Below are 13,640 nucleotides of genomic sequence, written 5' to 3'. Positions count from 1 at the left end.
TCGTGTTTTGGAAAGTTCTGCAGCACAGGGGCGTTTTAAGAAAGGAATGTGGTGATCACATCTGGCTGAAGGACTCCAAGGTTTTAATCAGTGAAATGGAAACGCGTGTGGTCCGTCTCCCGCGTCGAGTTCTGGTGGTTCTAACAAGAAGGGCCAATAGAAACGTCCGACTCATCTGCAAAGAGAGAAAGAAACCTGAGGGAGATGCGGTTCAGCAAGTTCAGGTTGGCACAGCTTCCAACACACACACACACACACACACATTTTGGTGGTTTGCCCATAGCTCAGCTGTGCTTCACTGCGGAGAGGATGACACAAAGTAAGAGAAGAGACGCAGACAGGGAGAGCACAGGAGAGAAGGAAAAAGATTCCTCTCACCTCTCCAGACGAGAACCAACACCCTGAAAACAGTCAAATGTGTCTTCTGGTGCGAGTATTCATTGAACGGGAAGATCAGAAAACAAGGGGCCGTTACCTGGGTTCATATTCAACCTTCATTTAGATTCACATTCAAAGCAGAGAAAGGTTGACACTTTAGAGGCCAGCGTGGAAATGAAAGAGTCTGCAGCCCCTAGATGTCTGAAGGTCTGTGTCCCTCACAGTTCATTGTGAGTCTGCGGTGCGCTGAGGTGGAGGAGAGGACGCTGGCGTGCTGCGTTTTTGTCAACACGCGGGTTATGACAGCAGACTTGACGGTGGGTTTTAGGTTATTGGAAAAACACGCATATGCCCGTATGAGAATGTTATTGGTGGCTGCAGTTGTTGCTGGGCTCCTCCTTGTGGAGGTCAACATCCACACTGTGCTATTAAACATTAAATAGACTTGGGCTTTCATGCTTTTGGAGCTATTTATCGTTGTAATATTATAACACACTTCTTGCAATATTTTCCATCCTTAATGTCAATCCCTCAACCTTCAGTTTTCAAGTCAAGTCTGAATCCCGTTTGGACATTTGTTATTTTTGTCTTCAGCCCGGGTCCTGTGTAAACGTCAACATGAATCTGTTTGGGCATCATGTATTCCCGCGTACACGGTATTCCCTGCACATATTTGGAAGTGGTCTGCAGGAATGCGGACCGGTGCTTGTGAAAGGTCGAGAGGGCCCTGTCAGCACACAGAGTGTAATCAGAGTATCCGTGTGTTTGTTTGGCCCCACACTCTGTGTGTGTTGGATGGGATTTGGGGATTGGGGAAGTTTTCACATCATATATATATATATATATATATGAGGCCTCTTTGCCGCTTAACCCCAAAAAATGTTTTTTGATTTTATTGAAAATAGATTGTTGTTAAACTTCCAAAAGTCTGTTGTTATTTAAACCCAAACTGCAATATTTTCCTCAACCTAAATGATTCAATCTTTCTGTTTCTTAAACCTGAGTTGTGAAGAAGGAAGTTTATTTTGAAAAGACATCAGCTAGTTTCACGTATCGACACGTGTGGCTCGACTTTTGTAGGACAACGCAAGAAAGAAAAAAATTGGCTTTTTGTCAGATATTTTACTACACATTCAATGAGAATCCAGTGCCGCCCTAAATTGTTTTAGGGAACATGTGACACTCCTGATAACTCAATGTTATGTTTCATGACACTGATTATTTGCAGGACTCATGGTCTTGATTTGTCACGTGCCTTATTAGAGAAAAGAAGGAAAAAAGAGACTAGAAGCACGAGATGGGACACAAGTCAGTCACTTTGTGCATCCGTCTGTCCTCACCGTGACTCTCGCTGGTAAAGTACACAATGCCGCTTCCTGCCAAGAAACATGTTACCAAATCAAGTTTAGATTAGTGACGCAATTTAATTTATTGTTAATGACTTCTAAATGAACTCATTAAAAGCCTGACGGACGGACACAGCAAGTGGGAGGGACCAACAAAATGAATAAATCAATAAAACAAACAAGATTGTCAAGAGTATGCTGCAGATTTGTTTTTTTATTATATTATAACAATACCATTTTAAGTACATTCCAGTCATTATTAATGAATGAATGAATTTATTTGTTCTAATATCAATGATTGCTTCAATTGTGTTCTTGTTGCCTTGGTCAGCTGCTCACTTTACATTAATCACCTTTTCCCACACCATGTGCACCGTACCACGTCTCTCAGGGATGAGTTCCAGGTGTTGTGTGTCATTCCCAAAGGACAAATACGCAGAATCACACACGCACAAGCACAAACACACACACATAAATACACGCACACACACACAGAGATGCCATATGAGCTATGGAGTCACAGTAGCTCTTTGTCTGCGAGTGAAACCGAAGCACCTGAACGTCACACGGAGGACTCGGCCTGTTACATTCCTTTTCTCAAACAAGTCCAGTGAAAGATTTACCTTCACGTTTTACAAGCGTTATCAAATGCATTCACCACTAAAACCTCTTAAAACAATTTCGGAGTCTCCATCAGTCCATAGAAAAAGGTCTTCTGGATAAATGAAACCTGAATTACACGTGAAATCGATGCTTTTCTATTGTTTAACGCATTAAACTTTAGTAAACTTTACTTGGGGGAAGTTTATTTCAAGAAGTTAGGCTACAACATGGGAATAATTGGCCAATGCTCCTTTTGAATTCCTTCAGGGAGATGAAGCAGTGGATGATTCAAGCTCTTCTTGTACCCTCCATGTATCCGTGTGTGTTCAATGTACTGAAAACACCCGGGCAGCAGACTTTCCAAAACAGTCCCTGCTCACAGCTGCATGGCCACACAATGATAACAAACAAAGCAGAATCATCAACGCTTTCCGAACCGTGTTTACCCACAAGCTGTGAGCTTGTATGCATTCGTGCAAACCTCCGACCTCCCGTTTCCGTCCGAACGCACCTCGGTGACACCTGACTGGCGTCTCTGGTGCTGTGCAGCAGCACGCAAGCAACACCTACACAAGTGCAGTTCTAATCCCATTCATCTGCAAAAAACCTGAGACAAAACATCTCAGGCCTTTGTTGTGTGGAGGAGGGGGGCGGGGAGGGGGGGGGGGTCGTCGGTCGAAACACGTTGCTCCTTGCTGCACCGTGGAGACGGGTAATGCTGCAGAGGTGCAACGTGCAGTGGATGCGTGGACACTTCTCTCTTCAGGCACAGCAGTGAATTTCTGCCGTCCTTTCCTTTCCATGAAGAGTGTCGGAGGAGCAATCCCAGGAGACGCTCATCCATTGATTACGCACAACTTCTTCCTGTCAGGTTGAGGCCCAAAGGGAAGCTGTTTCACAAAAAAAAAAAAAAAACTGCATCCCACAACCCCCGAAACCCCCACTCACACCAATAACCAAGCTAAATGTTGCCCCCAGAGGGGACACTGCGATTGATGCTCCGCGTCATAAAACTCAAGTCCCAGGACGATGTCGTCAGGACAAACAAACCGCCTGTGTTCTTTGCAATGAGTGGGACACCCAGATGTTGTGTTCGAGGCTCTGATCAGCATCTAGATTATGTCACTGCTGTATAAAGGAAGTGTCCACTCCTATGATGACTCATCGCCTCGGCTCTGTCCCCAGATGGACGCTGGAAGGAATCTAGAAGTGTGTGTGTGTGTGTGTGTGTGTGTGTGTGTGTGTGTGTGTGTGTGTGTGTGTGTCCTTGGTTCCTCTGCTGTAGGTTGGCATCCCCTAAGGGGACACACACTGCAAAAACACAAAAAAAAAATTAGAAAAAAAAGCTGCAACACCCTTTTTCTCTGTTTGTGCTGCAGTTTGTGTAGGTGTGTGTGTGTCTGTGAGTGTGATCCTTGTGTTGACCTTGGCTGCCTTTAAGAGGGACCCGGCGTTCCTGGATGTCATTTTACAGCATGTTTATCCAAATAAACACACACGTCTCCATTTCCTGTGAAAAACGAATAAGCATAGATTTGTGTTCTTTAGTCTTTGATGTGAAGTCAGTCTGACGGTTGTTTTTCTCTTGTTTATCGTCTGAGTCATGATACTGTGTGTGAGTCTGCCACGCGTTTATATATTATATGGTGGAATTCCTGGAGGAGGGATATTCAAATTTTGGAGAGAGATCAAGTAATACAAGAGTTTTAATCCCTTCTAAAATGCAAAATCAGACCGTAGCGTGAAGGAGGATGGTTGGAGAACCAGGTTGCGATGTCAAAGAATTGTGTGGATTCACCAGGGTCTCTGAATGAGGTCAGATTACACGCAGCAGACATTTGATTAGGTTCTCCTTGCCAGGACCGGGCCGCAGCCAACCAGCTTCAAGCTTCCACATTACAAGGGGCTTGTCTGCGTTAACCAGCCCCATCACTTAAATGATCTTTCTTCCAGCCTCTGGGTGAAACACGGCAGCAAAATGAGTTCTGCCTAATTTAAAATGTTTTTTTTTAATGAATAAAAATGCATAACCCTCACCTGTTGACTGTGCTCACCTGTGAAGACACTACATTATTATGGTATTCTTTGACCTCTGTGACTCTGGTGGCCGATGGCAGACTCCAGGTAGAACAGGAAAGGCAAGAATGTGAGAAACAAGGGAAAATCGCCGAGGGCAACGGGAGGGGAGACACGGAATTGAGGAATGTTGTTGTTGTGGAAAAGGAGGCCAGTCTTCATCAGAGCCAGATGCCAAAGCGCTGTCTGCTACACACACACACACACACACACACGTTCATCCCGCCTCATCATCCACTGCATTCACCCGATCACCCACAAATAGGTCAAAAGTGTGTTTTTTGCACTTGTGTGTGCATCTTTGCTTGTGTACACATACTGTAAGTGCACGTGCGTGTCCGTGCCCCTTTTCCCTCTTGTTCTTGCGCTCTCTCGGGTTTTCAGGCCTGCCGTCGTTGTGCTTCTTTTGTCCGCGGACGCTTTGTTGGGGCGGCTCTGTTGTCTCCGCGCAGCAGCACAAAGCCGCGGTTACACAACCCGCCAGAAGCCCCAAAACAGGGGTGGGAGCAGTGATTGTCACGACCAAGAGGCGCGACCTCAACCAAAGACCCCCCCCCATCCATTTTTTAAAAATTCATATGACTGAAATTCTCTTTCATAGCGCAAATATTGTGTTCCTTTCCATCAGCTAGTTAATGCGTTGCTGCGGTAACGACTAAAGAATCGGTCCCTTTCCAGTTTACTCAGACTTTTGGAGTCGTTTGAGCACCTTTTCACACCTTCCCTCAGATGAAGCGAGAGGAAGCGATACTGAACTGGGGTGTGTCTGTCGTCGGATGGATTATACGTGAGGTCACAGCGGGGGCAGATTAATGTCCTCCAGAGTAAAACCCACAAAGCCGGGTTTGGAAAGAGGCCTCTGAAGTCCACCTCGGCGTTTGTGCCCATGAACGTGTGGTGCTTCAATGTAGAGCTGCAACTAACGATTATTTTAATAATCGATTCATCTGTCGATTATTTGTTTGATTAATCGATGAATCGGATAAAAAAATAAAAAATGTAAAAACATTAATTTCCAACCCTTTATTGAAAAATAGAACTGACTGTGCACTTTCTAAATATGTTTTGCACTAACAGATTGCTCCTTGAACATCCCTAAGTAAGCAAATAAAATGGACTAACACAAAAAACATACACACATCGCATGATGTATACTTTACAGCCGCCAAATTAAATATTTTAGGCACAAAATCATGAATCATTGCCGTGGTGCTCCTGTGCCAGGCCATGTCGCTTTTGCATATCTTACAATCAGACATGTCAACCCTCCCGAATTTCAAAGCCCCTCCCGAAAATATCCCGGACCGACCTTTCTCCTGATTTCCACCCGGACATCAATATTGCTGCACCACCCGTCACTGGGCGCGCTGTTTCAGACCGAACAATAATAAAGGTTACACCTTGAAGTCGAGCGCGGCGATTAGAACGTAAAACTACTGGCGCTGCAAAGAAAACCGCAGCACCCCCCCCCGTTGCCCGCTAGGACCCCCCCATTTCAGTGTGAAATATTTAGATCGCATTGGCTTCTCTTCCTCCGCATGTTTCAGAACAGTAGTACGGGTCTCTCCGATGTTCTGCTGCGCGAGCGCTCAACTTTTTTTTTCTCAGCTCTGCGCGGCGCGCGCAACTTTCTTTTAATACTCAAAGATAATAGTCGCGCGACACAACGAATCGATAATGAAATTCGTTGCCAACGCTTTTAATAATCGATTTTAATCGATTTCATCGATTCGTTGTTGCAGCCCTACTTCAATGCATTGACGAAGGTGGGCGTTTGTGTGATGTGGCCGCCGGGGTCAGAACGCATCGATCTGACTCCGAGCTAGATGATTAGCATTCGTCACGAAATACTACAAACCATTGAGTGTGTTAAGGGAAAATGAAAAATATAAAAGAAGATTTTGTAATCATTTTAAATGCTCTTGTGAGAGACTGTTGATAAACAGACACACACACACACACATCTCAAGGCAGTCTTGTGTGAAAGTGGGTCACGGAGCATCGCTACACTTCTCTCTCTCAGTCTGTGGGGACGATTGAACTGGTTTAGGTATAAGGTTGATTCCAGGTTTCATCCTGCTGCTCATGGTTTTCTTTGTGTTGGTGAAATATATACATATACATATATATATATATATATATATATATATATATATATATATATATATATATATATATATATATATATATATATATGTGTGTGTGTGGAGCGTACCTTCACATTAACATATTTCCCTGTAAATATGGTGCAGTTTTTTTATTTATTATTATTTTTTTTTTTCAAATCCGGAATGATTCACCATTGTGGTTTCATGTCTACTTGTGACACAGTATATTTATTGATTAAAGTGTATGTTGCAGCCATTTATTAACAAGGTCATGAGTGACCAATAGAACAAAGGCTTCATTCAGTCAATGGTTCCCCTTTTCACGGAATGAAGGGATTCTTTGCTCAGCCCACGGTTTTCCAGAGTAACTGTCTAAAAAGCCTTTTATCGGAGACCAGGGGTCAGTGAGATGGTGTTTCTTAGATTAGATGAAACCTTAAAAGAAAAGGAAAATATCTCTTGAGAACACGCCTTCAGAATAAAGTGAAATAAAAGCTGTATTGATATAAACAGAAACTGTATTGAGATTTTAACACAAAACACATTTTACTGGAAAAATTCACTGCTGTGGACAACGGCACTTGTGTGTGTCTTTACTTGAATGTACACAATTGTTCATGTCACAGTAGGTCATTAATTCCCACAATGAACCTCATTACTGTGCATCACAAACACAAGTATGGCCACCGTGTGTTTCTTTTTAAAATGAGAAAGAAAAACAAGTTTGAGATAACGATTTGAATCTTTACTGTTTGTGACAATACAATAATACAATTCATGGACCCACTTTATGTGTTTTTAGTAAATATTTTTCAAAGGCAGGTTTTTTTTTCCTGCCCACCCATGTTGACAGCAGAGATATCTGCTCCACATCTGCACAGAGAACCCGTGCATGAAATCACAGATGAAGCTCTGTCTGGCCCGGTCGAATTGGAGCATGCAAATGGGCCTAGGGATCAAAAGAAGACGAGGGTGGTTGGGGGTGGGCAGTAGGGGGGGGGGGGGGGGGGGGTTGGGGGGGTGTGCGTGATGGAGGAGGGGTAAATGCTTTTGGGGCGCAATCATTTTTAAAACCCAGCGAACCCGCCCACATGTTTTCACACAGAGCATTCTTTTCTTTTGTTCAGGTCACACCCTCACACGCAGACATGAAGCACACGCCCCCCCCCCGCCCGTCTCCCGTCCCCTCGAGGGCACATCGGGAAGACGCGCAGCTTTCTGAAAATGGAGAAGCTTTGAGGAGGCAGCGTGTATTCCTGCACTGTAATTGTGCTCAGATGGTCTCCCAGATGTGCTTGCTCGTTTCCACCTGACGGCCTCTCAAGTGTTGCCCCCCCTCCCCCGTTAAACCCTCCCACAGCTGCTGTGTGTCAGAGCACGCGTCGCGTGTAACGTGTGTTCATGTCGACACAACGTTTGTTTTTGCATTATCATCGTCCAGGGACTACATCGGTCCGTAGTCCCACGCCTCTGCTGGCACGTCCTGTTGTCTTCATGTGTGTGACTTTTAAACACAGTGTTTGAACAGATGGAGAACTTCTGCACATCTGGGCTGTACTCCTGCAGACTCGAAATGAATATGTTGCATGTTTTGGCATTGCCGGCTTCTTTGCTGTCAGCGAAGCATTTCCGCCTCACAGTCTCGATAGTTGCAAAAAACGTTTTGAAACCTGAAACAAAAGTAACATCTGTGATTTTCTTTCTCGACCCCGATGGAAAACATCGGAAGTTTGAGGATCGCTGGAAAGTCTATTTAATGAGGGAACATGCTAGAAAAAGCAAACCATGGTGCTGAGAGACTTTGGCTGAACTTAAAAGACAACATTAAGTGGACAAATGAATACTGAAAAATATTTTAAAGAACTTCAAAAGTTAGTAAGACCTCTGTAATGAACAACCAGGTCTGTTTTCAAAGTGAATACAGCCTCAATACATTAGAAACCAAAATAGAAATGTGATAATCAATGTTCAGTTTTTTGTTTCTTTTCTAAACTTCCATTTTCAAAATAAATCAGGATAAATCCATGAAATGTTTTGGTTTAAATTGATTTCACCGTCTCTATTGGTTCAGAAAACAAGAGACGGTATAATTAATCAGCTTAATAAGTGTGTGTGTGTGTGTGTGTGTGTTTTCTGTTTAATGGGACGAGTTAAGCCCGAAACATTCTGACTTGAGACAGAAATTTATCGTTTCATGTCACTCTTGGGGGAAAAAAGCCCCCCCCCACATTTTCAAACAATGTGGATCTACTCCTTCAATAATGAAATAACAGAGTGTGCATTGTTTTTTGTGAACTTGACTGCTGTCAATCTATTGGATCCTCTCCACGAGAGCTTGTATTTCCACTATGGAGCCTATCCCAGAAAGCTCCGGGGTACATCGAGGCCGGTGATGAAACCGCACTAGTTATTGCACAGGAGCAATCATCCGCCCTCTTTGTGCTGATAGCAGTGTAGCACTCCCCTCAATCAACGTTTAATTATGAGTCGCTATTTAGACAAGCGGGACCTTCTCTTCTTCTCTCCATTGGTGGACTTTGTTCCCCCCCCCTGAAGCAAACACTTTGATGCAGTTGCTAGGCAACTGCTCTCTCTCTCTCTGCCCTCCTTTCTCTCTGAGCAGCCAGCTATAGCTTTTCTTGTCTAATGGAGTGAAGGATGTAAGTCAGCTGCAACCGATTCAGAAACATGTGCACATCACGTTGAGTAAATGCAAGTGGTCATTCAGCTTTTGTGTTTGCATTTATTAGTACATGGCCAGACTACAGGCTACTATGCAAGCCATATGTGAAAGAAGTGCTTATAGGATCTTGGCAGCAGGCAGTTATTACACCCATGTATTCATATACATATATGCACACCAACAACTACACCTCCAGTCACCAGTCCGTCAAGCTCCTGAAGTTTGCGGATGACACCACCCTCATTGGACTGATCTCTAGTGGGGATCAGTCCGCCTACAGGTGGGAGTCTGACCACCTGGTGACGTGGTGCAGCCAGAACAACCTGGAGGTCAACGCCCTGAAGACAGTGGAGATGGTTGTGGACTTCAGGAAGAACGCAGCTCCACCTTCCCCCCTCACCTTGTGTGACACGGCCATCGTCGAGTCCATCCTCTGCTGCTCCATCACCGTGTGGTACGCTGCAGCCACAGCCAAGGACAAGGGCAGGCTGCAGCGTGTCATCCGCTCTGCAGAGAGGGTGATCGGCTGCAATCTTCCGTCTCTCCACAACTTGTTCGCTTCCAGGACTTTGAAGGGGGCAGAAGGATTGTAGCCGACCCCTCCCACCAGAAGGATTGTAGCCGACCCCTCCCACCCTGGACATGAACTGTTTGTGCCCCTTCCATCCGGCAGGAGGCTGAGGTCCATCAGGACTAAGACCTCCCGCCACACCAACAGTTTCTTCACTTCGGCAGTCGGGCTCATCAACAGAGCCCGGGCCCCCCCTGACTGACTCTGACTCCCATGTTCATTCATTCACTTTGTCACTTTCACTTGTCACTTGTCACTTTGTTTAGCTGGTGCACTTTATCTTGATTTTTATCTCTAATTTTATCTTTATCTCTTCTTACTTACTAACCCATAGCTTTAGCTTTAGCGTTTTTATTTTACTAACCCATAGCATATATTTTATTATAGTTTATTATATTTTTATTTTTATCTTATTCCTGCACTACATTATTGTACTGTCTTCCGTCATGCACCAACCGCCAAGTCAATTTCCATGTATGTCTAACATATTATGGCAATAAACAGATTCCTGATTCCTGATGCTGTATGCTGTATTTTATAATGTGCCTAGTGTAGGCTTGAATTAGAAGAAATGTTGGTTGTGAAAATTCATTGGCCGCAATCAATCTCTCATTTAAAAAATGCACCAGACGTGCAATTTCCTGAAAGAAAACATCAGTCTTGTTTTATTTCACCTATAACTGATTAATAGAGCTATGTGGGGTTCCTGATACCTTATTCAATTTCTTAGTTTCTTGTACTCATTCTTGAACAAATTCAAATTTTTCATTGAGATGGTTTATCTTTTTTTCTTAATACTCCTCCAGACAACAGCCAGTTTAGTTCGCTGCCTGTTGGTTTACTTTGTAAAACATATCATAGTGAACCCCCTTTTCTCCACGTGAAGCTACCCAAAATGAAGCATGTAAGTTCCTGTGTTGGCCTTCAGAGTAAAGGTTTCAACAAACACTTCACATATTATTTGCTTGGAAGATTCGGAATACACGATTCCTTATAACAAATATACAAAAGCACTTGCTGCATTTTGAAAATAATATAAAATACCCCGCCGTGCTTCTTCTTGAAATGCCGACTCCACACCACTAATATCCCGTGCTCGTATTTTGAAATAAAACACACCGGGTTTCCGGTGATATCGTGTCAGGGGTCTCCTAGCTAGATGAAGGGGTGCTGTCGACAGCCTGCAGCTTTTATTAAGAAAAAAAAAATCCACCAAGGCTCTAATTCATTCCGGCTTTTGGAGATCGTTCCGGAAGATGGTGGCTAAACAGAGGATCCGCATGGCCAACGAGAAACACAGCAAGAACATCACGCAGAGAGGAAACGTGGCCAAGACGCTGGTGAGCCGCTAAGCTGACAGCGAGACGCCCCCCCGGCGTGAACACAGCAGCATGGCGACGATGATGGTGCTGCTGCTGCTGGTGGGGATGGTGGTGGTGTCGGCTGGTCGCTAAGCGTCCCCCCCCCCCCCCCCCCGGTTTATTCGAACAGGAGAGCCACCCGGAGCCGAGCCGGTCCACGTTCACGTGTGACCGGTTCCGCCTCCGGATGGTACTCTGGGAGACGAGAAGATGAGCAGCTCGGGTGGAGGCAGGGAAATAAATGCTCTGGATACATAATAATAATGATAATAATAATAATAATAAAGCGTTGTCAGTGCCCAGGTCGATTAATTGATCAAAAATGTCTCCCTCAAATGTGCAATATAGGATACAGTATAGAATATTTATATTGTTTGTACAACACTGCGTGAGCTCTTATTTTAATTTGTTACACTTTTTAATAATGGAAAAGACCACTCTAATCAAGTTTTTATCTACATATCTGTACAGCCCAAAAGCTTGAATTTATTAGCTGCTGTTCCTGTAGTTGTGATATAAACGAGAAGTAAGCTTTTTTAAATCTTAGCAATAATGAATTATCAAGTATAAAAAGTTAATTAACAAATTATGCTTTAGTTTATTTTTCCAACCAGTTTGCAAACATTTACTGGTTGGATTTGCTAGTTCTATGTAAACACTCTATTAACTCGATATCTTTGGTTTTTGGGAAACGTGATTGAGATTTTTCACTTTACAGTTGAGTGAACTATCTTCCTTTTAATTATTCAGACGTGAGTTATTTAATGCAACCTGCCGCTCACTCTGAGCTCTCGTGCAGGCTTTGAAGCTGACATTGAGAGTTCGTACTCGACCTCGCAAACATCGGTCGGCCAAACAAACCAACCACGAGGTCTCAGAGTTTCGAAGGTGAAGAGAGCCGAGGCCGACGGAGGATTGTGTGACACAGTCAAAAGCTCCACAGCCAAATACTTATTCTTACATGTATCGCTCCGCAGAATATGAGACACCTTCTTTCTGTCCGTCGAGTTTTGCACGCTCAGTGTCCACATCTTGCAGTTCCCACACAACTCACGATTTCCTTTCGTCCTAGTGAAATATGTTGTATTCGGTTTATTTATATAGACACACCGTGATCAACCATAAATGAGCAGCAGTATTGATTGAGGCAGACGTCAACACGCTTGCTCATCCCTTTGATAACAGACCCAACGATACCAATCTGGCGTTTTTTTTTCTTCTTTTCATCCTTCCCCTGTTGCTAAAACTACTTCCATCGTGTCCAACATTCAGGCTGCTCAGGCTGTTTCCCACTTCCTGCCACGTCATTGAGAACTTCTCTGACTTTGAACAACTTCTCTTACCTCTTCAAAGTCCCAACAGAGCACGTCATGGTGACGGGAGCGGCTTCTCCCTAAATCTAGAAGGCCGACGACTCACCGTCTCTCATCCTTTCCACAGCCACCCCAGTTTGAAAAAAATAAAAATAAAAAATGGAAGGAAATTGCTACCTCAGCACCTTTCAGTGTATGATGAGAGACTTGGGTTTATTCTGTGCAACCACAAAGTTGTTATTGTGGGCTTCAGCCCAAACAGGATCATACTCTGTGGGGACACAAGCAGGTGGGGCGAGTTAATCTGTAGTGATGGGATCGGATGAACCAGCAGCCACTGACTTACCGGATTCATTTTTTGAGGGAACAGCTGCAAACCAGGAGTTAAGGTACCAGACGAGTCGGCTGATGACGCTCAAAGTACCCGACAAGACACAACAAATCCTTTTGTGAAGGATTAAACAAAATGACAGGCCAACAAGCACTTTGAAGAAGTCGGGAGTGGAACCCCGCTGACGTTTTGTGTTTTTTTCCCCCTCAGCGACCACAAGAAGAGAAGTACCCTGTTGGCCCCTGGCTGCTCGCCCTCTTTGTATTTGTCGTGTGCGGCTCAGGTACGCGCCTGCATGTGATTTTCATTACCAGCAAGTGTACATGTGGTTAACGTGTGTTTGATTACGCTAAGCATGCGCTACGTTAGCCGTGAGCCAGCGTGAACGCCACCTGGACCCGGCGTTCAGCCATTGTTCCTTTTGCCGTTTGCGTACCTCTCTCTCTCTGTATTTTCGGTTGTGCTCTCAGCCATATTTCAGATCATCCAGAGCATCCGTATGGGAATGTGATGCGAGAGGAGCCCCCCCCCTCATGACCCCTCACCCCCACCTGGAGGCCCAGAGACTGACGCCAGAACTTCGGATCCAGCAGATTTTAGAGAGAGAGGGACGACCTTCCCACCCCCATCAGCGTTTACAGTGTTGCAGTCTGTGGTACTGACAGCTTTTCTATGGACAGTCTAAAACCACGCAGGCTGGAGAACGTGTGTGTGTGTGTGTGTGTGTGTGTGTGTGTGTGACGTTTTCACTGTCAATGTGAGTGTGTGTTATTATTGGTGACAATGTGCCATATCGGTCTGTTCAAGTGTTGGTCCGTGTTATGTGAGTATAATCTTTTTGTAAATAAATGTGAATGTAGGGAGCGCTCA

At 44.5% G+C, this 13,640-nt stretch overlaps 1 protein-coding gene across 1 annotated transcript; it reads left to right on the top strand.

The window, feature by feature from the left end:
* Window positions 1-10,905: 10,905 nt before the first annotated feature.
* On the top strand, window positions 10,906-13,371 carry serp2 (stress-associated endoplasmic reticulum protein family member 2). Its single transcript, XM_037488411.2, has 3 exons — window positions 10,906-11,105; window positions 12,981-13,053; window positions 13,241-13,371. The coding sequence occupies exons 1-3, from the start codon at window positions 11,022-11,024 to the stop codon at window positions 13,279-13,281; spliced, it is 198 nt and encodes a 65-aa protein (XP_037344308.1). The 5' UTR covers window positions 10,906-11,021; the 3' UTR covers window positions 13,282-13,371.
* Window positions 13,372-13,640: the final 269 nt, after the last annotated feature.

This window comes from Pungitius pungitius, chromosome 10 (assembly GCF_949316345.1).
Source record: "Pungitius pungitius chromosome 10, fPunPun2.1, whole genome shotgun sequence".
Classification (NCBI taxonomy): domain Eukaryota; kingdom Metazoa; phylum Chordata; class Actinopteri; order Perciformes; family Gasterosteidae; genus Pungitius; species Pungitius pungitius.
This window is presented reverse-complemented; position numbering and strand designations above follow the sequence as displayed.

What these genes read in the sequence shown, in the direction of transcription:
- serp2 (XM_037488411.2), top strand. Translation starts at nt 11,022, where the DNA reads ATGGTGGCTAAACAGAGGATCCGCATGGCCAACGAGAAACACAGCAAG. An exon ending in GAAACGTGGCCAAGACGCTG is followed by an intron (nt 11,106 to 12,980) that starts GTGAGCCGCTAA and finishes TTTCCCCCTCAG; the next exon opens with CGACCACAAGAAGAGAAGTA. An exon ending in ATTTGTCGTGTGCGGCTCAG is followed by an intron (nt 13,054 to 13,240) that starts GTACGCGCCTGC and finishes TTGTGCTCTCAG; the next exon opens with CCATATTTCAGATCATCCAG.